Below are 22,503 nucleotides of genomic sequence, written 5' to 3' on the forward strand. Positions count from 1 at the left end.
TTTAAAGAAAGCAAATCTCTTAGAACTTCAGGCTGAGCTTAAATAGCACATGAAACACACGTTCAGGATTTTGGCCTACTTGTCACTTGTGATGATTCTTTCCTTCTGCTCGTTCATGCCTGCATTGTGGGAGCACCAGGATCTGCTGCTGCTGGCAGCTGTGTACCAGTGCTAGTGCAAGAAGGTGCTGCCTTATGCTGTGGTATCTTCCATGTGCTGGAAGCCATAAGCCATAGCTTCATGGCTATGAGTCAGTCGTCTCTGCTGGGCATGGACAGATTTGAATGACAGAGGTTGGAACAGTAAGCATCTCCTATTTGTGCATAAAAGAGAAGAGTACTGACTACTGGAGCACCATGAAGGAGTAATCTTGGTAGTTGTAAATTGAGTAAGATATGAGACAGCACCTTAATGTGAATTGCCTTAATGTTACTTCTTTCTGTCTTTTTTTTTTTGTAGATCTAAGTGATGATTGTGTTGTCCAGAATGTGAGTGCATGCATGATGGTAAAACACTCTGTAGATAGAGTTTGCTTAAAAAAGGAGAATTTCACTTGTTTATTTATCCAAAGGCTAAAACTCTTTGTAGGGAGAGAGAGGGGAATCTCAGTTAAGGACCATATTTGAATAAAGCATTATTTTATATTTGAAAGACTTAATTCTAAATGTAAAACCTAATAATTTTTTTTTCCTATTTGTTGCTGTTCTGTAGATTTTTATTTCGTCTGTGATGGAGCTTGAACAGCTGATACTACCCTGGCTGTTGTGCAACAGCTGCTTAGAAAAAGAATGCATGTGTGACATACCGTGGAGCAGCTGAGTTATTTGAGGAGGGTAGGGGTGCTTTGGGAGTGCAGTAGGCTCAGCTGAACCATTGAAGAAAGTCTGTTACTGGTTTAGCTGTACTGCTCTTGCAGTTGCTGTATTGCACAGTTTCTTTCAGAAAGGAATCTGGTATCATCTGAAACAGCTGTGGGGTTTTTTTTCCTCTTCTGATATTGTTCTCCAGTCATTTTTCAAGAACTTGGTTGTTTTATTCTGGCTTTAGGCATAAATTTACATTTTATTCACGTTCTTCTGCTTTATCCTCCTATTATTTGCACGGAGCAAACGTATCCTCTCGCAGGGTTCAGTTTTGTTAGCATAAGCAAGCTGAGGCTTCCATTTTCTCATCTCTAATGGAATCTTCCATCAATGTGGAACCCCTTCCCTGCATCACGCATTTGGGTTCAAATCTTTTAGAGAAGCTGAGTGACCAGAACTACACAGAGTACAGCAGTCAGTCTCATGAAATGTAGTGGCAGAAGTGTTTGACTGAACTAATGCAAGCATTAGTCATTTCCAAATGATATGCTGAGACTCTGAGCAGAAATTTTACAGGGATTATCCTGTAATGATTGAATTTCATTTTTCATTTTCTTGTCCACCAGATGGCTTTATTCCTGCTTATGTTATTCTGCTTTCCTCTCCTTCCCAATGTTATATCATTCTACTAATGCTTGTACTGGTGTTGGGTACTTAATAATTGTTAGTAATCTCTTCCTAGTCTAATATTATCTTCAAAATTATGCTGTATCTTAGATTTTGTCATGTTGTTATGTCTTCTACTTGGTTCTCTTATCTTAGTCCTTGCCAGCTGTGTCAGCTTATCAAATGCTTTGCCAAGATTCATGTCTGACTGGAGACTTATTAGTATGTGAAGTTGTAGGTCTGGGATTTGAGCATTTCAGTGTAAGTTTCTTGCAGGAGCATGGGGTTCTATTAAGTTGCTTGAGCTTTTATTTCACCTCTGCTATGAATGTTTCTACTTACCAGCTTTCATACGTTTTACTACCTCTTATTAGCATCATGCTTTCTGTAAACAGAATTAAAATGTGTTTAAGGGACTTCCAATCCAAGCCAGTCTGTGATTCTATGACTCATTATCACAGTGCAGACTTTTGCTGCTTCCAGACTCTTTCCTGTTACAAGGCAGACAAGATACAGCCTAACAAATAAGTGACATTTCTTTGCTGTCAGATAAAGTGTTCCTTCACTAACCGTGATCCTTACATACACAGGTCTTCTAGGCGTACTGAGGAGCGCGTGCACCAAATTGAAAGGAAAAGCAGTGTGATCAGCCTTCACCCTGCTGGCAGCTGGTGCCAGTTCAGGTATCCTGTGGTGACCGTCACGCCTTCGTGCCGGTGTACTTTGCACTTCCTTGGCTCCTGCGTGCCCCCAGGCTGACTTGAACCACTTGCAGGCAGAGTGAAGTTGGCTGTGCAGCAGCTTGCAGGCAGCACTGCCATATAGCAGGATATCCAAAACCTCCACCTGCCACCTTGGTGTGGATAGCAGGAGGTGCCCCAGCATTTGTACTGAGTTGGGTTGAATCAGCAGGATTCCTTGTGCTGCTTCCTGTTCAAGATGCAGCGCGTTACCTGGGTGAGTCACAACGTCTCTATGGTGATCTTATGGGAACTATAGCCCATATTTGTCTTAATAAGACTGAAAGGTATTTCACAAATGTGTAATGTTATATGTAATGTTCTAAAGATCAAGGGAAAAGTATCTGGAGAGTGCATTAAAACAGCAGTATTTTAATTCTTCCATGTTTTTAGTGTTGTTGGATTTACATAGGTCGTACTGTTTGTGACCTTTTAGCAGACAGATTTTGGTTTCGAATTGCTTAATGGGAATTGGGGAACAAACAGGAACCCGACACCCAAAAAAACACTTTTAGGTGTTCTTCATGTAAAGTAGAAATTGGTGTGCAGTGAGTGGTTGCGATAGATGCTCTTGTAGCTATGCATGGTAGGAAGGAAGTTGAGATTCACTGACTTGTTTTGTGTTCACACATTCAAGAGAAAAGGGCAGTGAGACATCCTAAATGCTGAAGCAGTTCCACAAAGTACTTCTAGGCAGAAAAATCTGACTTTGCACATGTCAGGTGGGTGCAAATAAAGAACTTGAGGAACTGGAGTTTGTTTCATTAAAGCATGTTTTGTGTTCAGTGGTAAAAATGAATGTTACTTTAAGAACTGCCAAGTGATACCGGAGAAAACACAATTATAACTAAGAATCTAAGGGCTCAGATCCAGAGTGGCCACAAGATTTCATCAAAGCATCTTGAGGGCGTGGTGTGGAATAGTTAAACCTAGCTGGGCTGTACTGTGCACATAGGGAAGTGAAGACAGCGAAGCTCAATATTTTTCTCTTCCTTGTTTAGTAAGAACTAGCTTTTTTCTGTACTGTATCAAAAATACCATTGAGAGTTTCCACGCAATCAGCTTAAACTCCTGATCTCATGTTAAACAGGTCATTGGGTTCTGCTTTGGTCCTCAAGTTCTTGGTATGGGCTCCACATTCGTAGTTGATCGTAAGCCATGGAGGGCATTTCTTCCTTCATGGGAACCTGCGAACAAAACAATGACATTTTGTACTGCTATTATGAATAATGGCATCAAAAAATGTTGGTCATCCTGACTCTTGAGTTATTCATTACTCTGCCATGTGGATGTGCTTCCTCAAAGCTGTTGTACTATTCTGGATGCTCATCTTAGCAGACAAGTTATTAATGTAACGTTAGATTTTTTTTTTTGAAGTGTTTTGTTGGACAGTATGTTTTCCAGCTAATATTTTACCAAAGCTTTGACGAGAGTATCTCTGGATTCTACACTGGAAGGGACTTGAGATTAGGCATCTTGTTAGTGTACTCCTGTAATGGAGTGATCCTCAAATGCTGCCTTGGGTGAGTCTACAGAATAACTGAGACTCGATGAAGATAGCAGTCCCTGCTTAGTGTTGACATTTCCCTTCTTTGGATATGACAAATCTTCAGTATTTTGGGGTTGCTTTTTAAAATATGATATGCATGGCATGAATAGGTGGGAAGATACCGTGTGTGTATCAAATAGCCCAAGCTTTAGACTGCCTTAAATGCATCTCTGAGTATTTCATACTGCATGTAAATCTTTCAGTTCCACTCTTAATACATTTCTGAGCACAGAGGCATTTATTAAACCGAAAAGAACAGATGCTGAAAGTTCAAATTACTCAGTGTAATTCATTTCTTTGTAACTGGATATACTGAGTACACACTGCAAACTAATGTGTGATTCACTGCTGCAGTGTGGTGCGTCGTTTCACACTGTGAATCACTTTGTGATACTGCTTACTGTGGCTTTAAGCAGAAGGGTAGGATAGCAAGCAAAATGCTTAATTACTTCAAGGTTGGGATTTCTTTTTGTTTGCCTTGAATGAGACACCAGTCAAAATTGTTGCCATGAGCTGTTGTTGTTATAGGAGGAATATGATTTCATATTAAGTTTATCTGTCATAGGCACAGTTTTATTGTTGTGAGTTCTGGAACTTTGAAGTCGATAAATGCTAGTTAATAGCAGTTCAGTGCTATTTCTGCCCCTTTGCTATTTATTAGTGAAGTGGGAAGAAGTATGAGTAAATATATTCAAAGATAATATCAGAATGTGGCAATGGGCATGAAATTAAGATTGCATGGATGGTATTGTTACATACAGTGCAGCCTAGTTGGCAAATGTTTTTCTTTTGCTAGCTCAGTTTCTTTTTAATACAGACTTTCTTTAAGCGATTTTCATTTAAAATTTTTTTCTTTTAAATGAGAACTTAAAGATAGTCCCTCATTGCACAATGTACATGAGCTGTTGTTCTAGTAGCAGAAGACAAGATAAAGCAGTGAATCCAGCACTGGCTGTAACTCGGTGAGGCTGCTGTGACTTAGGACAGCGGGAGGGAGCTGGCTTCTGGAGCTCTGTGCTCAGTCTGTGCACAAGGTATGCTTTAGTTCCTGCCTCCTGTTTTGGCTGCAGGGCAGATTGTAGCCCATGCTGTCTGACCTAGCGTGGGATACCTAGGGCAACTGAAAAAGGAAAAGAGAAAGAGATTTACTTTTCTGGAGCATATGTGATTGCTCTCTCTGCCTTCCTGTCTGGTGGCACTTCTCGTTTTAGCAGCGGATTTCAGCCCTTCTTGGTTAGCAGACACAGTTCCTACAAGTTCCAACACGCTGACTGCTTAGAAGAGAAGATGTCGGATCAATGTGCACCATCTCTGTGCTCTAGCTGTACAGTGGAAAGTGTCTCGCCTCGTTTCCATGTTTACCTATTCTGTTTATCCTGCTGTTAAGTGAATGAGATTGTGCTGTGTTCCTTCAGCATGGCAGTGAGTGCTTTTCCATCTGGCTCTTGGAATGGGCGAGTGCAAACAGATCTGGTAGTAAATTAGGCTGCAGGTAGGAAGCTGGAGGTGTTGTGGTAAGGAAGCAAGGATAAGGCTTGAGATACTGCACTAGGAAATGGGGGGGGGGTGGGGGCAAGGCTGCTAGAGCTTGTCTCAGTGTGTATGGATTGTGTGGCATTGGGAAACTGGGCTTCAGCCTTATTACTAATAGTGGGATTAGATTAGATTAGATTGTACTGCCAACTCCACGGGCTTCTCTAATAAGTGTAATGTCTTTGAAAGTACCAATTATGCTATGCCATAACAAAAACAAACAGCACCCTCCAATTCCCTCCATGGAGCAAATACACAAGACTTCATTTTCACTTTGCTTACCAGAAGCTCTTTTTTTCTTCCCCTAATTCATTTTTTACTCCTTACCCTCAGTGAAGAAAAAGAAGTGGAGTATCTGTGAGATAGCAGTCAAACGAGTGGTCCTTAGTTTAAGATGGGCTTCATGTGATACGTTGGTAGGCTCTGTAATATGTTGAAATGGTGTGGTTTTAATTTTCCTTATAATTAGTCGTTATAAATGTGTGTTCTTAAGGGCTGGTTTTTGAGCAGAGAATAAGATGAAGTTGGGACAACAGCATGTGAAAAGTATGTAGGAAAGAAGCGGTCGGGAGCTGAATGATTGGAAACATGAGGCAATGTGAGAGGCAGTTGGGACAGAGGAGGATGACAGTAACAAAACCAGTTACAAGCCAGACAGGAGGTGGTTTTTTCCCTTTTGCACGGCCTGTTAGTATAATACATTTAGCTGCTATTTTTAGTGGAGGAAACATCATCTGAAATATAGTCTATGGGCTGGGAATGTAACATTAAAGCAGAGTGCAGTGTTTTGTGTGTTGTGAAAGATAATCCCATCAATGTTTCTTAAACAAAACCTCAAAACCCCGGCTTGTGAATGGCTGTTCTGCAGCACAGCACCATGCAGGTCAGCTGAGGGCTGTTACTGCCCAGAAATACCTGGAGGCTGTAGTGTTTGGCTGGAATTCACACTGTGGTTCTCCGTTTCAATTGACCTCCTTTGTGTATTGCAGTCCTACAGTGATATTTTAAAGCTCTTGCTTTTTTTTTTTGAGGCTATTTTATTATTTAAATACTGCAGTTTCTTGCCTTCCAGCCTTGTCAGCACGACATACCTGTTTAGCCTACTTGGAGACAGAGCTTTACAGATTATTTTCTTTGTTCCATTATTGTAAAGATCTTAAATATTTGATGCAGTGATTTTGTCATTTGATATTATTCACCTGCCTGTCGTTGCCTTTTGTTTGCAACCTGCCTAACAGTTCTGAGTCAAACGACAAACCTCAAGTGGGTTCCATAAATAATGCATTCAGGTACAGTCGTTTCGTTATCAACACGCACCTATGAAAAGTGATTTATAAGTCTTTTTCACACCAGGGGGCACTAGTATCTCATGAAATAGAAGCCCAAGCCAGTTTTTACTGTTTCACATGTTGGGTAGTCTTACTCAAGTCTTATTCTTTTTGTAGCTTCCATTTCTCTGTAGAAATGAAAGCTGAACACAAACGCATCCTTGCAGGAATACCTCAAAAAGCAGCGTGTGGAATTTTCTTTCCTGTCTCTTGGAGGGTTTTTTGTTATTTTTTTTCCCCAAATGATAATATGAGTCACTTGTGGTGAAATAGGCAAATTCCACTCATACTCTGAAATTGCTTCTAATGGGATAATTTTCAATTGAAGGTGGTGAATAGGTATATAAGAAATTATCCATTAATTTCCTAAGAAATTGTGTAGTAAACATCTTTTCTATAAGCTATAGTAATAGATATACAATATAGGTTAAGTGTACTTTACTTTGGTAGTCAAAGGAAAAGAATAGCCTGCAACATAGTTCATGTACTGAGCTTTGTTAGGGTAAATTTACATAATGTTGCCTGGTATGCATCACACCGAAAGTCCGTGCTGGCAGTGAGTAACTGATTGCAATGGAACCTTCAGTTGTTGGTCTCAGACATTAAGTGGATCATTTTAGAATATGTGTTTGAGTCTGAGGTTTGGACCTCGATGTGCTATAGCCATTTTGGAAGTACTTCTTGTTTTGTGATGGATTTTGTTTCAATTCTGAATCTTGTTTAACACGCTTGAACAAAGTAGTTTCTAATTGACTTTTTGCTCTTTGTAGGAATGATCATTCAGTTGCCTTGGAGATGATCCTTCTGCTGTAAATGTAGGGCTGGAGATTAATGTTGTGGGCAGTATGGACCTAATGAACGGACAGTCAAGCAGTGTTAATATTGCAGCTACTGCTTCAGAGGTAAGGATTATAAAACTGTGGATACTTAATATCATAAATGCTAATTTTTTGATATATTCGCCAAAAAGTAATTTTTTATTTCGACAGGTCTGGCATGGGAAGCTTTTGATGTGTTGGTTTGATATACCCCAGTTCAGATGTGAATAATTAAACCCCTGACTTCTGTTTGCCAACAGAAAGCATCAGCTAGCATTGACAGCCTTGCCATAGCCAGTAACTGCCTCTTCTGTGCTCTCTTCCATCTCGTCTAGACAAGGAAGCTTTTCTTTGAGAATTTTAACAATAATAGATACTCTTAATGCATGAAGCTAGGTTGGCAAGGCCTGTGGGAAATGTTCTTGCCTTTGATAGGTAGCTGTTTGTGTAGGGGCAGTCTGACACTTATTTCTCCTGCTTTGAAGTTACTGTAGCTTTCCATTTACCATCCACTCACTGAGACTGGAAAGTGAAGTCAGTACCAGAACTTGGAGGATGTTTTGCCAGAACTGCTGAGAGTTGTGACTGCTTCATAAATTCTTAGTGCTGATGGAAGGCTTGCAAGACCTGTTTTCTTGCAGATCACTCCTTCTGTAAGCTTTTTTTTTTCTCCTTAAGTGCCTTGGGCCAAAAGGATATTAAGATCTGCCCTCAGTCTGTTGTGAGTGATCTTTCCAGAAGTGCTGTTTCTCTTTCGAGTGGCTGGATACATACATGGGCACATACAGATGTACAGTAACAGCCTGAGCTTTCTGCTTAGAGAGGACAGTTGCTCTATTGCCAATGCATATTTTATTTTATTGTTGATGCTTCTGTCAAATTACAAAGCCCTTTTTTACAACAGTAGATTTCATTTTTCACTTTATTTAGAAGGGACAGTGCTGAAGAACACTGAGCTCACTAGTGATAAGAGCTGCTAAGTCCTGACAACAGTTGCTTCCTTGAATAAATATCTGAACCTTAAAACATGTTTATTTTATACATATATTTACTCATCCATTTTAATAGCAGGGCCACAGGTATTCCGTGCTCTTTGTACACACACATGGAAAGCACCACAAACAAAGTGAAAGGACAAGTGTTGTGTGATCAAAAAGAATCAAATCACACCCATAAACTTCACAGGCACAGTAATGCTGTTATGTATTGTTTGACCATTTCTTGGTAAGTAACTGATAGCCTTTCTTAGAGGAAAGCTCTTATTTTACCCAGTATGTTTGTTATGCCTGATGAAATTGAGTACAATTGAACATTTATTTCAAATACTTTGTGCTTAAGAAGGTAATAATTACCAATGTCACATAAATTTGCTTTAAACCAGTTGTTTATTGGGTGTTTGAGGTTGGTTTTTTCTTTTTGTGGACAAAGTGGAGGAAGATGATGTTGGAAGTGACATGCTTCTGAAAGTGCAGTACCTTTGTTACTGAGAATGCATGTCTGAGTTTCTGGTGTTTCCTAAGTCAGGTTTTTTTCAGAGAGATGGCACTGTCAGAAGAAGCTAACCAGAATGTTAAATTTACGTGTGTATTCATTAATCTTTGCAGCAGAAGTGCTTAAAGGGGGGGAAGAGTTCATTTCAGTTTGCTGAGTTGTGAAAGAGTTCAGATGCTCTTTGTTGTGAGTGAGAAGCTTAAGTCAAAACGTGTAGCACAGCCATAAAGACCTGCTTTGTTAGGTTCTGAGGAAAAGAGATGGGAGCAGGATAACTGTTAACCTGCATCAATGATGCTATCTCTCTTCCTGCCCTAACATCAGTGTATGTGGCACAGGATGTTATTGAAAGTGCAGTGAAGCTTGGCTTCCACAACAGGCAAAAACACTCACTGATATTTGTATATGACCTATATCTGAAATGTGCAACGTTAGTAAAATGACAAGGTCTGTTAGAAAGTGCCTTCAGTACATGGGTCAGTGTCTTTTCAACCTCCCAGGAGTAGTTAAGAGAGCTCAAGGTCTCCAAGTTAAAACTAGGTGAGTTTTGGTTTGTGTTCAGTGTACTCGGCCACTGCAGAGTTGGAAGTTCCAGCAAGATTGTGAGTGCTCTTTGCGTCAGTGCTAGGTTTCTCTCTCTTAAAAGCCTCCAGTGCATAAGCAAAACTGACATGGGAGCTCTGATGGCACTTAGTTTGTGGCTTGGCTGTTCTTGAAACTTGTAGATATAGAATCATAGAATCACTTAGGTTGGAAAAGACCTTAAAGATCATTGAGTCCAACCATGACCTAACCATACTACCCTAAATCTAACAGCCCTCTGCTAAATCATGTCCCTGAGCACCACATCCAAACGGTTTTTAAACACATCCAGGGATGGTGACTCAACCACCTCCCTGGGAGCCCATTCCAGTGCTTAACAACCCTTTCTGTAAAGGAGTGTTTCCTGATATCCCACCTAAACCTCCCCTGGAGCAACTTGAGGCCATTTCCCTCATCCTGTCATCTGTTACCAGTGTGAAGAGACCAACCCCGCTCTCACTGTAAGCACCTTTCAGATTTGGAAGAGAGCAATAAGGTCTCCCCTCAGCCTCCTTTTCCCCAGACTGAACAGCCCCATATTACAGCGTGCTTACAGCAAGCATTGCTGAAGAAGCATTAAAAGCTAATACAATTATTGATTGTGGTAACTGTGCTCCCTCATGATGTTTTTGTCCATGTCACATCTCATTTCTTGCTTTTTTTAATCAGGAGTTTGCTTTACATCAGCTTTCTAAAAGTGAGAAGAAACAAAGCAAAAAGCATGTTTAGCTCTTCAGGTCTTGACAGGAAAGTGTGCGGCAGTCAAATGATGACTTGCTGTGTGTGTACATTTCTGAAAGAAATGTCCAAGAAGTGTACATCTGGATGTGACATCTAATCCTCCACGGGGAAAAAAGTGTGAGGATTGAACAAAATCTAGATTTGCATCTATATCTCTTTCAAATTTTAATTGTTAAAAAAAAATACATAATTGCTTATAATAAGCATCTTAAATACAGACATGTAATATAGCTCACAGTGCAATTTTTGTAGATTTTAAAGCTTGTAAGAGATTGATACTGTTCCTTGTTAACTATTCTTTTGGGGCTGTCTTTTTTTCTCCTTCAGTGATTTGTTGCTTGTTTGAAATTCAGATTTTGATTCTTATTAACTATTCTCCCAGTGAGACATTGGAATTCAATTACACCTTGAAATAGAAGGTTTGTGTGTTGAGGACCACCTTTGAAGTCCACAGGAGCCAATTTGAAAGTCTCCGACTGTAGTGATTTTTGTCAGGAGGAAGCAAGTTCTGCGGCTTTTTTAATTGTTAATTTGCCCAGCAGGAAAAAAAGTGCAGCAGCAGTGTTTGAAAAGAAAATTTGCTCATGGCAGTGTAAAAAGAAGGAAACCAAAATATCATCAGTGTTTTTGTTTGTTCCTGCAGAAGAGCAGCAGTTCCGAATCCCTGAGTGACAAAGGTTCAGCTGAACTGAAGAAGAGCTTTGATGCAGTGGTATTTGATGTTCTGAAGGTTACACCAGAAGAATATGCAGTAAGCAATTTAAGTAATTTTTGTTCGTTTGTGGGATGGTGTGTATATATATGTATATATATAACATTACTATTTTTGGTAGCTTTCCCTTCCCTATAGGAGATCTGTATGTTTTGTGAGTGATTTCTTTCATCCCTTGCTTTCAGAAGTAGACAACGAAGAGCAGTACAGGATCCTGATTCTGGTTAATGCTGTGTAGCCCCTTGGGGCTGTGCTCTCCAGGCACTTTTTCACACTGTTGTATGCAGCGTGGATCAGAGACTCCTAATTCTGTATGATGCAGTTTGATTCTGACACATATTTTAGTTGCTAGGATATACTTGATCTGAATTTGTTTTTTTTCTGGAGGCATTTTATTCAAACCTTTTGATGGCTTGTTAATATATGCTAATTGGGTAATGAAGTTACAGATTCCTAGTTTTATTGCTCAGGCAGTTGCAGATGCTGACAAATGGTGCACACGCATGCTAACTGAAGTTACTGACAACTTGTGATGACGTTCAGTGAGACAAAAAAATTTCACTCATTGTTACAGAACAGTCCTATATTAAAATAAGAAATGATGTAATCAAAACTGCTAATAATCTTTGCCCACCTTTGAAGGGATTCTGGTAATTTTTTACACTTTCCCAAGAAAAACACTTATGACTGACTTGCATGTGAGCTGCCTAGATGGTGTTTCAGTTATATTACAGAAAGCCTGTGTGATGTGCAGTCAAGCTTGTTGCATTTCAACTCTTCTCCAACAAGATAGCTTTTGAGGTAGTCCTGCTGGACACCTGGGGGTTGTGATTCAGATTTATAGGTTCTCTGGATTAAACTCTTCAGCAGCATAGAAATTTTTAAGCTCAATAAATAAGGAAGTAAAGCAGAGAGTGTTTGTTACTTGTAGGTATTCTTAGCGGGGGTAAATACAGAACTTCATAGGTTCCACTTATTGCCTTCTTGTAGCTCTTATGTTGCAAGAACTTTTTTTACAGATAACACATGAATATCACCTCTCTTCTAGTACTTCTCAGACTTGGGTCTGTAATGCATTTATTATGTAGTCAATGATGGATAATTGGATTTGACCTTCTATATACAAAGAGAGTGAAGTAATTTCTGGACTATTCTGTACTCCTTGAACTTTGTTAATTCTTGCATCTTGGTGTGTTTTTCTTTTGAGTGCAGTGGTACAGAAATATCAGTTGGATATCCTGCAGAGCCTGAGCCATTGGGTTCTTTAATTCAAGTGAGTGATGTATGCTGCTTCAAACTGGGTAGGGTCCCACTTACAGATATGATTGTTTTATTTTTTGTTTAAACGTGTTGCATTGTGAACATGCAGCTTCAGTTATTGTTTATAGAATGTGATATTTTGTTCTTTTCTCAGCTCTGCTGGTGCAGGTTTTGATGTGCACGGTATGCGGGCTCCTGATCATCACTGCTGGAAATGCACAGCTAATGGTGGTGACTGCATTGAAAAATAGTGTTTTGTAGCTAATAATTTGCTCTATCTAGTAGTGCTGTTGTGCTCTATTGTAGTTTTCCATGGAAATGAATAAATAGGAGGCATTAATTTCAGAGCAGCCTACATAGTACATTCCATGTTTTTGTTTTTGTTTTTTTTTGCTGTAAATGGATCTGAGGTGTCTCAAAGCATTTTTAACAGTTGAGTAGAATTTCCAGTGGTCAGTGTACGATCCTTTAGCAAGGTTATAATTAATTTCATCTCTCTTTCATTAATATTTCTGTATGCAGGTGTGCTTCCCACCTGATGTTTGGTTCTTTGGGCATGTTCATCTGATCTTTCACTATTGCTTGTTTTAATGCTGATCATTCTTGCTGTAGGTTGTGGAAATAGGTTGGCTTGCCAAAAACTTACATACCTTGGCAGAAAAGTACCTTAGACTCCTTAAACTTGTCTCTATTTTAGTGGCTGTTTCCTTATTCTTACTGTTTTCAATCTTACCTTAAAGGAGAAGTGTAAAATCTTCATTGGGTTTTCTACATTGAGGATGCCAGCATCAATGATAGTGCAAAACTGTGCTAGTGAGGCTTCCATCATAATAATGGATAGTGCAAAACTGTGCTAGTGAGGCTTCCATCATAATAATGGGTATGTACCCCTCGTATGGACATGGATATGTTACTCATGGGTTTTGGAAAGTATGAGAAAGCTTCTAGTTTGTACCTCTTGTAAAACAGATGCAGTGCAGACTACTGACATCTGTGATTTAGGGAAGGCTGCATACAGTAAGCAGCTGTAGAATGAATACTGTTTTTAAAATAACATTTTCTCAAGTGGTGAGCTGAGGAAATCTTTTGTGAAGTAAGTACTTCATGCACAGAGAAAAGATCATGTGCTAAAAGCAGTAAAACAGCAGTAAAAACAAGTTATTGCAGAAGAGCTAGTTAGATAGCTAATTATCAGGGAGTCTTGACTCTTAAGAGATAGAATTGCCATAAAGATGAGAGTTAAGTGATAATGTCAGCATTGGAAAGTCTCATCCTGTATCTTTGACGTTGGGTTGTGTTTTGATGACAGCAGGTAGTGTGTACAGATGGGGTAGAGCAAAAATCAGAACGATGTTAAGTTCAGAAATAGTGGAAATTATTTGTGCTTGTAGTTTCAATAGCAATACGAGACACAACGATGTCTTCTCAGGACCCACTGCGTTAGGGACATCACTGGTATTTGAAAGCTTAATTAATTTGATTAGTGGGTAAATAAGGGACAGGGCGGAGGAGAAGATGGATTGATCCTAATCCTGTATTTTCAGAAAGTTGTTCACCAAGCTGAAGATGTTTCTGGTGATTTTATTTTCACATTCTTCCCTTTAGCAATCGCCATGTTGGTGTTGAACTTCAGTACAGTCCGTGTGCAGGTTTATGTGATGGCCTTCTATTTGGATCTTAGTAACCTTCTAACAAAAGTACCACATCCCTTCAAGGGTTCTAGTTTGAACGGTTGCAGTAATGATTACTGTAACAAAGGTGTAATATTACAGTTACGCAATTGGCAACAGCCAGGTATTCCAGGCTGAAGTAAGGTTAAAGGCCGTTTTGGAAAGGGCCATGCTGCAGCTGGAATGGGTGAGATCTCAAGACCTGGCTGCTGCTGTTGGAAACGTGGAGCTTGCTGTACGTATACCTTAAAAGCAGAGTTCCTGGGAAGATGTGTTCAAAGGCTGTGTGTTTCTTAAACCTTGAGAAAAAGAATGCCATTCAGTGGGTATGAAGCAGGACATGTTTGTCCTCTGCTAAAGATCCTACAGACTGCCTTCTGGTGCAACTGATGGAGTCTGTCCCTGTTCAAATACCTACGTTCAGGCTGATCACTGCTCACTTCTTCCTTAAACAGCTGAAAGCCACAAGGCAAGTTGGTGCCAGCATTACCCACTGGTGCCTGGCCCTGCAGTTGCAGCCATTCAATGTGTTTACAGGGTAGACACGGCTACCGTGAATGCTGTCCATTTTTTGAAATGAGAACTGTGGTTTCAAATGTACAGGCACAATTTGGGGGGTGGGGATGGTGGGACTAAAGGAGAAAAGAAAAATGCTTTAGGAGCTTGAGCTCCAAATTAAGATGCTGGCAAACCTCAGGTTGGAGAAATATTTATTTTTTTGCTTTACGGTAAATTTTGATTCCTTAGGCAGCTACTGTTTAATTATTTGACTGTTTTTAACTTTTTGACTTGCTTTTCCATTTTATTCATCAACTTCGCCACGGTGGTGTAAATATTTGAGGTAGAATTAAGGGAAGCGCAGCTGTATAAATCCATTGCTTCTTTTCCTACCCAGTTATCTGAGAAGGATTCTTTATTCCATGACATAGTCTCTGCTACAAAGTAGGTTTGGATTAACACGTATGTGCATTTCTCATTTCGATTTGCATTGAGCTTTGTCAAATAAATTTTGGAAGCAATACTGCTTTGAAAATAATTTACAAATAAGCTCATTTTAAACCGTGCTGTTTGTGCAGAAAGAGATCTTGGATCTGTTGAATCCCCATGTTTAGAACAGAACAGAAGTAACTTGGGCTGACCCCAGGTTCCCTGTAGGGCATCTTTTGTCTGTTGTGCAGGGTTCCACCACGTTCACCATTTCCTGAACTGGATGTCAGTGCCTTAGGGAGCCTGAGGCAGTGTGTCTGCATCTGAGAGCAGGCTGAATAAAGCAGAGTGCTGGGCCCTGAGAGCATTTGATTTCAAAAAAGCCAACCAAACAAAAGCGCTTTTGCTTGCATGTGTTCCTGTTAGCTTCACTTTAGAGGAGAATATTAAACAAGTATGTTTGCAATGAGGGCAAGAAGGAGAAATTTTAGTGTGTAGAAGAATTATTACTGATAAAAGTTTTGGAGTGGACTTTGTGAGAAAACAAGTAGAGTTTCAACATGGGAACCTTAATTCCCTTGTGTTCGTTTTGGGCAGCAGAATTATTTTACTACTGATGCAGTGTTTAACAGAAGCTTAGCTATTTTTTCAGAGAGGAAAAGTGTTCTGGCAGCCCACAGAGGCAGTGCTAAGCCAAGTTGGAAGGCTTAGATATATTTCCTTCTAAAAATTCAGATTAAGAAACAATTTATGAAGTGCTGCTTGAACCAACATGGCTTCAAGGAAAATCAGATTATCTCAGTGTCCTTTAATAACCAGAATGCAGACTATTTTTTTTTCATTTCAGACAGAAATTTGTTTTTTATTTTTCACAATGAGGGGTTCTGTCCAGGAGCTCTGGGATGTGCAGTGTCCTTGCAGGAATAGGTACACGACTGGAGAGCCTGCAGGAAGCAAGCAGCCTGGCAGGAGGAGCTGATGCTTGCAAAGGGCTGGAAAAAGGGAGATTGCAGTCTGCATCATCAAATGTGAATTGCCATTCACATTCATAGGGCACAGAGAGGAGCTTGATGCAGTGGTGTTAACTACAGCTAGATGTTCTTCAGTTACATGTGTTCTGGCAGGAGGGCAGTCCTGTGCTCACAGAAGAGAGAGAAGGAATTAGGGAGCATTATAAAATTTCGTTTCATTGACCTGCATGTGCAAAGGAGCAGCACTGTGAGGTGTGACTTATTCACCTGGATGACAAACGTACGGTGTGACAGCCTTGCCTGAACGAGGGGTAAATACCTTCATGTGAAGAGACGTGGTTGTCGTTTTACTCTTTTGAAGTACTTAGTTCTTAACAAGTCCAGCATCTCAACGCCAGGAGAGCTAAATCTTTTTAAACTCTGTTGCTGAGGAGCATCCCCAGATGATAACTTTCCACTACATACAAAAACTCTCACAGTTTTTGCAGTAGAGGGCTGCCTTCCAGCTGATGCTCCTGTGTCCTAACTGCAAGGTGACAACTTGCTGTTTGTGAAGGTGGTTTTCCCTTGTAGGGTTCCTCAGGAGGTTGAGGGGCTGGAAGTACATTAACTGTATGTTAAAATAATATCTCTTCTAGTAATATTCTAGAACTTTAAACTAAAATCTAGTGACAATATTAATGAAGAACAACATATAGATGAAGTTACCGACCGTGTCACTTCTGGAAGGACAGAAAATAGGAAGTTTTCCAGTCTTGGTCTAATCAAAGAGCTTAAGTAAAGATAGATAAGAGTAAACTCAGGGTTTTCTATTGCATGTGTAATTTTATAGTACATGCAGCTGAGAACACAGAGGTTATTATTGGCTTGCCTCATGTAACAAACTAATGTGCACAATGGAAATTTTCTCACAATCGCTTTTTGTGCATTGTACATATTATATTGTGATGTTATTAGGAGTCACATAGTGGTTATTTCAGGTGTTTTCAGTAGTGAAAGCTAACGCTGAGTTGTGGTGGGTGTAGCTTTCTTCAATGCGAACGCACCGTTCCCTATTTAAAATGTGTGCATTTTTTCTGAAAGTAATCATTTGTTTAGGCATCAGTACTGAAAGGAACAATGCTCCAAGCTAACTGAAGCAGTTCAATTCAGTCAAGATCAGGAATTTGGGAGCCCTGGGAAGCAGAACATTTGCATGCTCTTTTCTGTTTTTGCACGAACAACAAATTGGTTTTCTGGTTTTGCACTTGAGTGTTAGGGTTTTTTTATTTTGTTTCTTTTGTGAGGATGTTTTTATATCATTAATATATATTTATAACAAGTTTTTATTTCAATTTTAACTTTAAAAAAAAAAAAAAAACAACAAGAAAAAACTCCGAAAATATCCCAAATTTGATGAACGAATTGTTTCCGAAAGTTTTCCCAGCAGCATCCCTCTGCTGCTTTTAACCTTAAGTGCCCATCCTTTTGATTCCACCTCTTCCTTTCATTCTCACATTCATTTCTTATATTGAGGAGCACTGTGACATACTCTGACACACATTTGCTTCGAACAGTGTATTTCCTGAAAGGCTTCCATGGTTTAGAAGGCATGCAGTAAAGATGGAGTTCAGCAAAGTGATGTTACAGAACTGGAGTGTTCTGTATTTGCCTAATTTATTTTCCTTATCTGTTTAGCCAGTCTAAACTTGGGCCTCTAAGCATGAAGGTTTCCCTTTGTTCTGAAAACTCGCTATGAAATCTGACTTACTTAATGTTGGATCTTTCAACTTTCTTAGAATAAGTTTTCTATGAACACGTCTTTGCTATTAGTTTCAACTCTTATTAACTCTAGACATCCGTTCACAAGATTTTTCCCATTCCTGTTTTAAATATAATCATACTTCTGGAGAAGTGTATTTGTTCTGCCTGCCAGACATCTTTCCCAGCCCAAGGCATGCCTTGCCCACTTGTTTGCTCTGAAGAGCTTTGAATGTAGATTTTCTCACTAAGAAGGCATGCTTTAAACTGACAAGCTAAGGCTGTATTTGCTGAGCCAGCTACAGTGTAACATAGCCCAGAATGTGCTCTATTACGTGTTTAGAAGTTTCTGATACTTGGTGGACTGTAAAGCTCCAGCCATACCCTGCACCTATAACAGCAAGCCATAAAGCTTGCTGTGGCTTCTTGGCAGAGCTGTGCTTCAGTCATTATCCAAGGGTTCTCATCCTTTGCCTACTCAACTAGAGCTTAATCTGCTCCAGTTAGGAGACGGTGGGAAATGCCATGAAAACTGGACAGTATTTCCTGTGCCTGCCTTTTGAATTCTTCGAAAGCAAAGTTTTATTAACCACATTTGGAGGAGTTTGTGTTGTCTTGACTCGCTTTCACAGATTTGCCTGCTTATCTTGCCAGAAATGACTTAGGGCTGTCAGTGCTTTTTGTGGTAAGCTACAATTCCGTGTCTGGGAAACAGGCTCCATGTTGGCATTTCTGCATTAGTGAGCCCAATGACCTCAAAAACAAAACAATGCTGAAACTTAACGCTGAATCAGTCTCCAACTTCAGTGCAAAAAGTCATTGTTTGTTTCCTTCAAGAATAAGTCACTTTTTCAGCTTGCAATAAAAAGCAGCTTGATTTAGATTGCTTCACATTGAAAAGGCATTCTTTGGTTTTGGCAGAAGTTTGTTTATTTTTACTGTACTTGCTCTGAGTGCAAGGGAATAGAGAATTAATTTTGAAGACAAAGAATGTTTTGGACTACTACAGTCCTGAATTGGTGCACTTACTAATCATTGCCACTTAAACAAACGTGGAGGGGAGGTACCTGTGTCTGATTTGCTCGACTTCATTGAAACTTCCAAGGCATGGTAGAATTGCTGCTGTTGAGACTGGTACTGTTGCTGGTCAATCGAATGTTAAACCATATTTTAAGATGGTAGTTTGGGGAGTCATTTTTAAACTTTTTGGAATAGTTGGTGAATATTATGGTGAATAAATGAGAGTTATGTTCAGTGCTCTGTACCAGATGTGAGTGTATTCATGTTACGGGACCAAGAATGTCTTGTTTATGTGGAAGCTCATAGAGTGTTCACTTTTACAAAGATGTTCAGACATGTTTGAGAGAGCATATTGTTTGTTGTTGGGTGTATGGACTCAGTTAAATTGATAATTTTTCATGGTTATGTTTGGTTGTCTGAGTTTAGATCTAAAAAGAGAAGGAGATCTGCAATCTGTAAATGTGATTGTTTCTGGAGAAAACATTCTCATTTAGTTAGAGCAGGTGCATCTCTTTGCACCTGCTCTCTTTCAGCCAGAGCACACTAGTTAAATTCTTCAGCAAGGACAACTGAACAAAGCCTCTGGATTCATTCTTAAACGGGTATTTGCAATTGACTTGGATGGCAGAGGAATTTCTGTGCTGTGTGGACACCAGGGAAGAGGTGATCTCTTCCTTTGGATTTGGAAGCAGGCAACAGTCCTGAAGAGAAAGCTTCACGTGAAGCTCTGTATACATTTGAGAAAGCCAAACGTGGTCTTTGGCTGTTTTTGCTAGTCCTACTTTTCCCCTTTCAAAGCAAAACAGAAATCTCATCACAATAAAAATGTACTTAGTGATTCTGACACAGTGAAGGTGAGATAGCTATATTTGATTTTAACTGTTGCTTAGTAACTGAAGAGTTACTTAGCTTGGTTATTCACATGGTTCAGATATGGTCCAAGTATCAACTGCAGGCTTTGTGTTTTTTTTTAATAGAATTGTGTAAATTATAGTCTGAAAAGAAACTGTGCTTGAGTAACTGAAGTGAGACTCTTGTATTCTTGGATAGATCCTTACAGAAAACTTTTTAAATTCATCTTAAACTCAATTCTGACTTGAATACCTAACAGTAGGATAGAATAATTTATCATGATGTGTTTATTTTATTAAATGTAAAGTTCAGAGTGCTTTAGTTTTGCAGGATGGCTGTTTGGTGAGAGCCAAAACCTCTGAGGCTTGCTACTAGATGAAAACGTAATCACAAAAGCAAACGGAACAGAACAACTATACTTGTCTTCCTGCAGTGTAGCAATTCAATTAATTGCTAAGTTAATTTTGAAATTTAACTTGTGATTTCTTATTTCAGGGTCAGATAACACTAATGGATGTCCCCGTATTTAAAGCAATTCAGCCAGAGGTGAGTTGTTCATTGGTTTGCTTTTCAGCTTTAAATGAAAAGGGTTATCCCTGTGCATACGTTCTGGAATTGCAAAGCATAAGTATGTTCAATAAATCTCATCTTCTTTTACAGTTTGCATAGATCTGAAGCAGATGTTATTTAACACAAATATCTGGAACTAATTGTTTGGATGGAAATTTAAACGTGTTCAACCAATGCTGGAAGTGACGCTGGTTTTCAGTGTCTGTTTGATAAACATCTTAAATTGGCTATTCTGATCAGAACATTCTAGGTTCCAACTACTAAGAGATACAAATGAAAAGCTAAGTTAATAGGATGGATTGCAGATGATGTGTTCAAAAACGTGGTTTGATAGTCTGAGCTGACATTTTTTGTGATTTTTTTTTCCCAAAGTATTTAATAAACTACAGTGCTTGCCTTGTTGCCTTCAAATTGGTTGTGTATCTCAGTATATATTAAAGGTATGATAGGAAGAATCATAGAATCACCCAGATAGAAAAAGTCGTCCAAAATCATCCAGTCCAACCCTCTACCTCTCACCAATATTTCCCACTAAACCACGTCCCCCTGTACAACATCTGAACAGTTCTTGAACACCTACAGGACAGTGACTTCACCACTCCTCTGGGCAGCCTGTTCCAATGCCTGACCACTCTCTCAGAGAAATATTTCCTAACGCCAACCTCAATCTCCCCTGGCAAACTTGAGGCCATTCCCTTTTGTCCTGTCACTAGTTACATGAGAGCAGAGGCTGACCCCACCTCACCACAACCTCCCTTCAGGCAGTTGTAGACAGTGACAAGGTCTCCCCTGAGCTCCTTTTCTCATGCTGAACAATCCCAGCTCCCTCAGCTAATCCTCATAAGATTAGCCCCAGACCCCTCACCAGCTCCGTTACCCTTCTCTGGACACACTCCAGGGCCTCAGTGTCTATTGAATCAAAAGCCAAAACCAAATAGCAACCCCTAAGCTTGAATACCACAATTTGTCCATTATATTATTTTAACGAATATGGCAGCTTTTCTGTGCTTTTGCTATTTATGCTTCCCAGAGCACACATGCACACGTGGCCCAGTTATACAATAACAAGATGCAGGAATGCTGTCTCAACCTCACAGAACAGCGAGTGCATCTGGAGTTGATCAGCTTTGTTCAATATTTTATGTAACATTTTTAGCATCTTTGTATAGTGCGTATCAGGGCTAGGGATGCTTTTACATGTAACATTTGCTTCACTTATGCTTTCAGTCCTAACTGTAGTTTGATTTAGCTGGTAATTAGCCAGGTTTTTTTGTTTGCACGTCTAAAAATTATGGAGTTGAAATGAAATGTGTCTTTTGTCTCAGGAAAAAGTCAAACATCAGAGTGACTGTCAGCAGTCCTCTTAGCCTCACCAAGTGGCCAGCAGTAGAGACTGAGAGACAGTATGAGAAATAGTGTATTTAAACATGGATAAATCCTTCATGAACTTCATCAACTGGAAACTTGGAGCTGCAAGTTGCACCCATGCAAGTGCTTAACAGCCTACAATGGGCATTTCTTCCTTGACTTGTGGCTAATCAAACTCTTTGAATTCAATCATATGTAGATCTTCATGTTTTACTGTTGTTTCTGGCATGTAATATGAAAATGCTGCCTTTATTTGTGCTGCTCATGTCACTCTCTATGTAACTTGTGCTCTCCTGTTCAATAGTAGATGTTCCATTTGCTTTTTCTGTACCATGCACCTTTTCACTGCCTTTCTGTTGTACCTTTTCTGACCTCATTTGAAAAAGCAACTCTATTTAGTTTCTTTCTTCTTTCCTCCTCTTAGAGCAAATGAATTCAGACTGTATCCATTGTGTCCTGTGTTTCTCTGACTGACTCATATCTTTTCTGTAAAAAGAAAAATGAGAGTAACCACATCTTGTGATGTGAGATCTGTAGATGTACTGGGATAATATATGGATGATTTGTTCTCTGTTTTGTTTTTAAATGACTCCATATTCCTTTCTGACTGTAGCCTGGCTTGATCTGATGTTTTCATAGAATCATAGAATCACCAAGGTTGGAAAAGACCTAAAAGATCATCCATTCCAACCGTTTACCTATTACCTGTTTCAGAATTTTTGTAGCAACTCAACTATAATAAATTTTAGATTTGTTCATCCTTTTTTTTTTGGTACAATTAGCATTTTCCTATGGGCATTGCTTCACACTTTTCAAGCTTAACTTTTATTTCTCGTTTTATTATCCACATTGTCAGTAGTGTGGAATTCTCTTCCAGCTCATCAGTCACCTTTAGAGCACCACAGTCTATTTTACTGGTAGCAGGCTTTTGTCATTTGGCTCTGTATGGGTCAGTGAAGAATGTTTGGCTTCCGCTTAATGCATCTGCTGAAAATATCTTAGCTGTGAATGCTGATTTCATCGTTTATCTACTCTCAGATTTTTTTCAAAGGCTCCTTTTTGATCTGTACTTGAAAATGTTTTAATGATTTAGCTTTCATGATTTCAGCAAGCTTTCCCCCTCCTTTTTTTTCCCCTTTTCTCCTAAATCCTTCAAAGAGCA

At 39.5% G+C, this 22,503-nt stretch overlaps 1 protein-coding gene across 2 annotated transcripts in view; it reads left to right on the top strand.

The window, feature by feature from the left end:
* Positions 1–2,044: 2,044 nt before the first annotated feature.
* Positions 2,045–22,503, top strand: part of LOC100539868 (ras-specific guanine nucleotide-releasing factor RalGPS1-like) — a 41,074-nt gene continuing 20,615 nt past the window's right edge. Inside the window, exons 1-4 of one of the 2 annotated variants that reach the window (XM_031554834.1) lie at positions 2,045–2,426; positions 7,390–7,521; positions 10,874–11,002; positions 19,899–19,949. In XM_031554834.1, coding sequence (XP_031410694.1) covers positions 7,465–7,521; positions 10,874–11,002; positions 19,899–19,949 — 237 coding nt within the window. In that variant the 5' untranslated portion in view covers positions 2,045–2,426; positions 7,390–7,464. The remainder of the gene's footprint in view (positions 2,427–7,389; positions 7,522–10,873; positions 11,003–19,898; positions 19,950–22,503) is intronic. The other variant, XM_031554835.1, reaches the window with a different exon arrangement.

This window comes from Meleagris gallopavo, chromosome 10, assembly GCF_000146605.3.
Source record: "Meleagris gallopavo isolate NT-WF06-2002-E0010 breed Aviagen turkey brand Nicholas breeding stock chromosome 10, Turkey_5.1, whole genome shotgun sequence".
NCBI classification, from domain to species: Eukaryota; Metazoa; Chordata; class Aves; order Galliformes; family Phasianidae; genus Meleagris; species Meleagris gallopavo.